General features: G+C 47.6%; 1 protein-coding gene across 1 annotated transcript; it reads left to right on the top strand.

Annotated features, from left to right (window-relative positions):
- Positions 1 to 540: 540 nt before the first annotated feature.
- LOC124105175 (uncharacterized) lies at positions 541 to 8,362 on the top strand. Its single transcript, XM_046462303.2, is given in 6 exon segments — positions 541 to 1,855; positions 1,858 to 4,362; positions 4,365 to 4,523; positions 4,526 to 5,170; positions 5,172 to 5,695; positions 5,697 to 8,362. Coding segments are annotated over 6 exon segments (5,229 nt in total). The 5' UTR covers positions 541 to 952; the 3' UTR covers positions 6,190 to 8,362.
- The last annotated feature ends 277 nt before the right edge of the window (positions 8,363 to 8,639 follow it).

Here is an 8,639-nt window from a genome sequence, read left to right as displayed (position 1 = left end):
CAACTTGGTGGCCAGCCATTGGGAAGAGGATTATGGAGCAGTGATCATGTGTTTCTGTTGGACCCAGAACTGAGAGTTAAAACCTTTGAAAGGTTAATAAAATAGGTACTTGCACTCCATTTTTCTGTATGCTTAACAAAACACTGTTGAAATCCTGAGAACTGTTTGCTAATCTTGTTCCCAGAATGTGCTGTCCCCAACTGCCAAACTGCAGAATGCACTCCCTCACTCAGTTGCAGGCAAACTGCCCACTCGCCCTGACCCATCAATGAACTTCCCTCCCTGCCCTCTCCAAGAAAAGTATATAAGCTCTGCTTAAGCTGTTCCCAGGGCTCTATCTCTCTTTGCTCTAGTGAGCTCTGAGCCCCAGCATGCTGGTCCCCAAATAAACCCTTTTGCTGTTGCATGAGACAGTGTCTTGGTGGTCTCTTCCTCCGACGTTTCGCCGGTCCCCTATATTTGGTGCATTGGCCAGGAAGTGCGCATCGCTGGACAGGGAGACCCCAACAGACTCCTTAGGAGGTAAGTAAGGCGCCTCTTCTTCTTCTTCTTCTTCTCCTTGTTTTTCCTTTGCGATCGCTCAGAACTTGGTTTTTGCCAGTGGAGACCGTGAGCTCTCAGAGCCTTTCTGGTTTTTCAGTTTGGGTTGGCAGAGTGTGGTTGCCAGCGGAGAGCGTGAGCTCCCCCTGGCAGTGGTGGACAGACGTGTCCTGAAGCCACAGGCCACGTTCTTCAAGGGACGCCTTGAAGGACTCTAGGAGGGACGGAAGTGCCCTCATCTGGTGTATTCTGCTGCCAACCCGTCTGGTCTTGCCGGCAATTCTTTCTCTCGGGTTGAATTCACTATCTGTTTTTAATCTTTGCCTCTGAACTTGTGTTACACGTTTACTGTGTGTGTCTGTGTTTGCGTCACGTTTGTATTGTCCCTGTCTTTGTTCAAGTAACTTTCATTATGGGACAGAGTCATTCCACGCCTCTGTCCCTGACCCTTGATCACTGGACTGAAGTCCGCTTAAGGGCTCAGAATCTTTCTTTTTCAGTAAAACGCCGGACCTGGCAGACTCTCTGTGCCTCAGAATGGCCCGCCTTTGGAGTCGGATGGCCTCCAGAAGGATCTTTCTACTCCCCACTAATTCGAAAAGTCAGAGATATTGTTTTTCAGCCGGGGCCACATAGCCATCCAGATCAACAGCCGTATATCTTAACTTGGCAGGACCTCTGTGAATCTCCTCCTCCATGGGTGAAGCCTTTTCTTGTCCCTGTCCCCACTCCTACTCCTCCCCCCGCGATTCTATCTCTCAAACCCTCTGCTCCTCCTCCACCCTCTGTTCTCCCTGAGTCTCAAGATTTGATTCTACTGGATTCTCCTCCCTTTCCTTATCCCCTGCCTTTGTTCCCCAACCCCCAACACCCTCTAAGTGATTCTCCTGCTGCTGACTCAGCCTCTCCACCATTGGAGGAGGTTAAGCCGGCCCAGCACCCTCCAGATAACTTCCCCGAGGCACACATAACCCCTCCTCCCCTGGAGGAAGCTGGCCCGGCTAAAGGAACTCTCCGGCAGTGAATGATTAAAAACCCTGAAGCCCCCGTGATACTTCCCCTCCGCCCTTATGGGCCAATGATAGAGGATGGCCATGGTGGAGAAATGCAAGCCTACCAGTATTGGCCTTTCTCCTCTTCAGATCTATATAACTGGAAAAATAACAATCCCCCTTTTTCCGAGGACCCCACCGGGCTCACAGGTCTGATTGAGTCATTGATGTTTTCACACCAGCCTACTTGGGATGACTGCCAACAACTCTTAGGCACTCTCTTCATGACAGAGGAACAAAAGAGAATCCTCCTGGAAGCTAGGAAAAAAATATCCTCGGACCAGATGGGCGACCGACACAACTTCCCAACATAATCGAAGCCGACTTCCCCTTGAACCAACACAACTGGGACCCCAACACCTTTGAAGGTAGGGAGCATCTGTCCACTTATCGCCGGGCTCTAATAGCGGGTCTCCGAGCAGCCGCTAGACGGCCAACTAATTTGGCCAAGGTAAGAGAGATTATTCAAGGGCCTGATAAATCTCCCTCTATGTTTCTAGAGAGAATTATGGAGACATATAGGAGATATACTCCTTTCGATCCTCAAGCAGAGGATCAAAAGGCATCTGTCACGATGGCCTTTATTGGGCAAGCTGCCCTGGATATTAAAAGAAAGTTACAACGCTTAGATGGATTACAAGATATGACTTTGAGAGATTTAGTCAGAGAAGCAGAGAAGGTATACTATAAGAGAGAAACTGAGGAAGAGAAGGAACAAAGGAGGGAGAAAGAAAGGGAGCAAAGGGAGGAAGAAAGAAGCAAAAGACAGACTGAGGCATTGACTAAGGTCCTGGTCACAACAACAAATAGGCCAGAAGTTAAGAGACAGGGAGACAGAAAGGGATACCTGGGCCCACGCCAGAAGCTACCACCTCTGGCCTCAGATCAATGTGCCTACTGTAGAGAAAAAGGACACTGGGCCAAAGAGTGCCCTAGAAAGAAACAGCCACACCAGCCAGCCATTCTAACTCTGGAGGATGACTAGGAAAGTCAGGGCTTGGATCCCCTCTCCGAGCTCAGGGTAACTTTTGAAGTGGAGGGGACCTCAGTAAACTTTGAAGTGGATACAGGGGCAGTATACTCAGCCCTTAAGGCCCCATTGGGCCCTCTATCAACTAAAAGGTCTCTAGTTCAAGGGGCTAACGGCAGTAAATATCAGGCTTGGACAACTAAGAGGACCATGGACCTGGGAAAAGGAAAAGTCCATCACTCCTTCCTAGTGATCCCAGAATGCCCAGCCCCATTGATGGGCAGAGATCTGCTCACCAAGCTCCGGGCCAGAATAACTTTTAACCCTGAAGGCCCCCAAATGGAATTTCTAAATCCTTCAGTAAAAACTCCTATAGTCATGGCTTTAACTATGTCAGTAGAAGATGAACATCAACTCTTCACACCCCCCAAGACTGATCAAACAGGCAAGCTATCCCAGAAATGGATAACAGATTACCCAGATGCCTGGGCAGAAACTGCTGGGTTAGGCCTAGCCGTAAAACAACCTCCAATAATGGTGGAGTTAAAAACCTCAGCCTCCCCAATTAATATTAAACAATATCCTCTGAGCAAAGAAGCTAAAGATGGGATAAGGCCCCATATTCAGAAATATCTGGCCTTAGGGGTCCTAAGGCCCTGTCAATTGGCCTGGAACACTCCCCTGCTACCAGTAAAAAAGCCAGGAACCGGGGACTATCGCCCTGTTCAAGACCTAAGAGAGATCAACAACAGAGTGCAGGACATTCACCCCACAGTACCTAATCCGTACAATCTGCTTAGCACCCTGAACCCTGAGCAAAAATGGTATACTGTCCTGGACTTAAAAGATGCTTTCTTTTGCTTGCCTCTGCATAAAGATAGTCAGTTGCTGTTTGCTTTCGAGTGGGTAGACCCAGAAACTGGAACGTCTGGTCAACTAACTTGGACCAGACTCCCACAGGGGTTCAAAAACTCCCCCACTCTCTTTGATGAAGCCCTCCACAGAGATCTCAACAACTTCAGAACCATGCACCCTGAAGTCACCCTACTCCAATATGTGGGTGACCTGCTACTGGCAGCAGACACCAAGGAAAACTGTGAGTCTGGGACCCAAGCACTACTATCCAAGCTTGCTCAACTCGGGTATAGAGCTTCTGTCAAAAAGGCCCAAATTTGCCAGCAAGAAGTAATCTTCCTGGGCTATTCCCTTAGGGGCGGTAAACGATGGCTCACTGAGCCCAGAAAACAAACCGTTGTGCAGATACCACCCCCATCTAATAGGAGGCAACTCAGAGAGTTTCTTGGGACTGCTGGCTTTTGCAGGTTATGAATACCTGGGTTTGCATCCTTAGCTGCTCCTTTATACCCATTGTTAAAGGGAAATGCCCAATTCCAATGGAACCCTGAGCACCAACAAGCTTTTGATAACATCAAAAGGGCGCTGCTATGTGCTCTGGCCTTAGCACTCCCGGATGTAGAAAAACCCTTTACTCTCTACATTGAGGAAAAGAAAGGAATAGCACAAGGAGTGCTCACTCAGACTCTAGGACCCTGGAGAAGGCCTATAGCCTACTTATCTAAAAAGCTGGACCCAGTGGCTAGTGGATGGCCCCATTGCCTAAAAGCTATAGCAGCGGCGGCCCTACTAATCAAGGATGCTGATAAGTTAACGCTGGGGCAGAAGCTAACCGTTATAGCCCCCCATGCCCTAGAGAGCATCATCCGCCAGCCACCAGACAGATGGCTATCAAACTCTAGAATAACACACTATCAGAGCCTGTTGCTTGACAAGGACAGAATAATACTGGGACCCCCCCCACCCCGCTTAACCCGGCTACACTACTACCTGAACAATCATCAGAACCCGTCACTCATGACTGTCAACATATACTGGCAGAAGAAACCAGTATACGACAGGATTTAAAGGATCAGCCTAACTATTGCTGCCCCACCCTGAGGTCATATGGTTCACTGATGGCAGCAGCTTTCTCCAGGACGGTAAGCGGTGGGCTGGGGCAGCAATAGTTAGCAGAACTAAAGTCATCTGGTCCTCTAGCCTCCTGGAGGGAACATCGGCTCAAAAAGCAGAGCTGATCGCCCTCACGAAGGCATTAGAACTAGCGGCAGGCAAAAAGGCCACCATATACACAGATAGCCGCTATGCCTTCGCTACCGCTCATATATACAGGGCTATCTACCAGCAAAGGGGACTATTAACCTCGGCGGGAAAAGAAATAAAAAACAGAGATGAGATCCTCCGCCTCCTCTCAGCAGTGCAAAGCCCTAAAGAACTAGCTATAGTGCACTGTCCAGGACACCAGAAAGGAAACGATCCCGTAGCGGTCGGGAACAGGAGGGCGGATGAAGAGGCTAAATTGGCAGCCCTAAACGGAGTAACCATGTTAACGCTTTCCACACGGGGGGAATATGAGTCAGGAGATTTAACTACATCAGAGCACCCTGACAATTTAACATCTAAGGACACTGACACTGAACTCCTTGACTACACTGAGCCCAGCTTGCAATTTCAGAAAGCCCTACACTACATTAAAAAGGTACATCAACTCACTCACCTTGGTTCAAAGAAACTGCAGGCATTCCTAAAGGATCAAGAACAGTTTTCCACTAACCGGCTCACAGAGAAAGGAAATAGCTGAATGAGTAACAAAAGCCTATCGGGCCTGTCAATTGGTTAATGCTTACCCCTCCAAGCTTCCTGTAAGAAGGCGCCTTCGAGGGACCAGACCAGGACAATTTTGGGAAGTGGACTTTACTGAAATTAAGCCAGCAAGGTATGGACTTAAATATCTTCTAATCTTTGTAGATACGTTTTCAGGATGGATTGAAGCCTTCCCCACAAAAAAAGAAACAGTGCAAATGGTGGTCAAGAAGATCCTGGAAGATATTTTTCCAAGATATGGCCTGCCTAAGGTAATAGGGTCTGATAATGGACCGGCGTTCGTGGCCCAGGTAAGTCAGGGGTTAGCCAGGACCCTGGGGATTAATTGGAGGTTACATTGTGCTTATAGACCCCAGAGCTCAGGACAGGTAGAAAGAATGAATAGAACCATTAAAGAGACCTTGACGAAATTAAGCTTGGAGACCGGCATAAAAGATTGGACTATGCTCCTGCCTTATGTTTCGTGCAAGAAATACTCCCTCTGTTTCTTTGTGTAACCTCACCCCCTATGAAATTCTCTATGGTGCCCCTCCTCCAGTAAGGGACCTAACCCCAACTCTAAGACCTGACGATCCCTTCCACACCCCCTTGCTTGACAGACTTAAAGCTCTTGAAAAAACTCAGTGATACCTGTGGAAACAGCTGGCCACTGCCTACAAACCTGGGGACGAAGGAACTCCACACCAATATCAAGTGGGAAACTTCATCTACGTAAGACGACATCAGGTGTCATCCCTGGAACCCCGCTGGAAAGGACCATACCAGGTGCTACTTATAACACCTACAGCGGTAAAGGTAGATGGAATCACTTCCTGGATCCATGCCTCTCATCTCAAGCCTGCGCCCTGTCCAGACTCTGGCTGGAAATTGGAAAAGACTGGTAACCCTCTCAAATTGCATATTCACTGTGTGGATAAGGCTATGGACTCTCCCCTTGACCACCAGTAGTCCTAACCCTCATCAGCCCGTTCAGCAGCGATGGCTAATCACAAATCCTACTGGACAAGAAGTATGATCTATCTCACATACAGCCCCCTTAGGGACCTGACGACCACCCCTCCACCCATTCACTCCTCTCTTCTCCTGTCAGTGCCCACACCGGGTCCCACCAGGTCCTCTTACCAGCTAACCCAAAGCTCAAACCAGCTGAGGAGAGCCCTCAGACCCCTATCCAAGATGTAATGAAAATGGCCTTTAAAGTTGCTTTGTCATCACTGAAAACAGGTTACTAAGAATTTAAAGTCCCTCACAGGCTTTTTGGGATACTCACTCCAGTCTTCCCTTCTGCTCTACCTGTTCTACTACTCAAGTTTTTGTTGCTAGGAAAATCCCAAACCCCTTTCCCATTATCCACGGAGCTGCTCTCAGCCCCGCCTTCCCCGTCTTCCCCCTCTGTACCAGGCCCACAGAAAAGTCTTAACTGACCTTCTCCAGAAGTCTTCACCATGGCTGACTTTAGGACTTTCAGCAAAAGAGTCCCTATAAAAGAGTTCAGTATAGATAAACTTCCTCTTTTCATGTTTCCCTGTTCTACTTGGCCACTGGCTGGAAAATATCAGCACTCCTAAGCTAGATACCCCCTTACTAGTTTTTCACAAAATATGTGAACAAGGCCTCTGGCCTTGAGCTGGGGCTTCACAGAGATGGCTACATTTCTAAGATAAAAAAGTTATCAACTGGGCTCCATGGTAACAGCTGGCAGGGGGAAAAAAAGAAAAGAAAAAAAATTTTTCTCCCCCTCCCAGGTGTCCTTGAAAAGTTAACTTGCCCAGAACAGAGGAAAAAAACAGAAACAAAAACTGCTTTTTGTGAACTTCTGCAGACTGTGAACTTCTGAGCCCCTTCCCTTACATGTTGAGTACAAAATTCTGAAACTACCTAAACTTGGGGTTCAAAGGATTAATTGATTACAACAGAAGCAATGCCCTCTGAATCCGGTTGCAACCAAATAGGACTGTTTCCCTGTCTTCGGTGCTATCTTAGGTGCCTTGCCTTGTCCGTCCCTACAACAGTATAATTCTATATACTTAAACATTATTTATGTTTTCATGAAATGGTCAACAGATGTGATTAATTGTATAATGGTGCAGATGTTTCCCAGAGTGCTCTATCATGACACAGGTTCATTTAAAGATCAAATAAGGGGACATACAACCCGGTTCCACCGGGAACCCGTATCCCTCACTTTAGCCATCCTTTTAGGAATAGGAGTTGCTGCAGGGGTGGACACAGGGACCACTGCCCTGGTCCGTGGGACACAACAAATGACCCAATTAGAAACAGCAATGGACCAAAACTTAAAGATATTAGAAACCTCCATCACAGCTTTGTAGGAATCTTTAACCTCTCTCTCTGAAGTTGTTTTACAGAACAGGCGAGGGTTGAACCTCCTCTTCATGAGAGAAGAAAGCCTTTGTGCTGCATTGAGGGAAGGATGTTATTTTTATGCCGACCATACTGGAGTTGTAAAAGAATCTGTGAGTAAACTAAGAAGACGCCTTGAAGAGCGTCAGAGAGAGAGAGAGGCCCAAAAAGGGTGGTATGAGTCTTGGTTCACACAGTGCCCCTGGTTAACTACGCTTTTATCAGCCCTGGCCGATCCTTTAATAATTCTTATATTGTTGCTAACTCTAGGACCCTGTTTGCTCAACCGTGTAGTTTCCTTTCTCCAAGCCCAAATTGGACAAGTCGAACTTATGGTAATCAGACAACAATATACCCCACTAGCAGACACAGAATGTGACACCCCCCAATGATCACTTTTATGATTAAAAGTAGCCAGAAGAAGAAGTGGGGAATGAAAGGTTAATAAAATAGGTACTTGCACTCCGTTTTTCTGTATGCTTAACAAAACACTGTTGAAATCCTGAGAACTGTTTGCTAATCTTGTTCCCAGAATGTGCTGTCCCCAACTGCCAAACTACAGAATGCACTCCCTCACTCGGTTACAGGCAAACTGCCCACTCGCCCTGACCCGTCAATGAACTTCCCTCCCTGCCCTCTCCAAGAACAGTATATAAGCTCTGCTTAAGCTGTTCCCAGGGCTCTATCTCTCTTTGCTCTAGGGAGCTCTGAGCCCCAGCATGCTGGTCCCCAAATAAACCCTTTTGCTGTTGCATGAGACAGTGTCTTGGTGGTCTCTTCCTCCGACGTTTCGCCGGTCCCTTACATTTCTGTTGGACCCAGAACTGAGAGTTAAAACCTTGACTAGAGAGAGCTTCTGTGCAGCGCTTAGTGTCAGAATAAATTCCTCTTTTCCCTGTGTTCCAATAGCAGCAGATTCCACTCTTCCCACGGTATATCCTTTGTCTAACCTGTGCTGAGTATCTCCAGGTTGGGGACCATCCTGGTTCATCTTAATTTTCTCTCTGTTCTTGACAAGTATAGAGTGAGCATTT

The sequence above is a fragment of the Marmota monax genome, unplaced genomic scaffold, assembly GCF_021218885.2.
Source record: "Marmota monax isolate L192 unplaced genomic scaffold, Marmota_monax_Labrador192_F-V1.1 WCK01_AAM20220418_F8-fsc00129, whole genome shotgun sequence".
Lineage (NCBI taxonomy): Eukaryota > Metazoa > Chordata > Mammalia > Rodentia > Sciuridae > Marmota > Marmota monax.
This window is presented reverse-complemented; position numbering and strand designations above follow the sequence as displayed.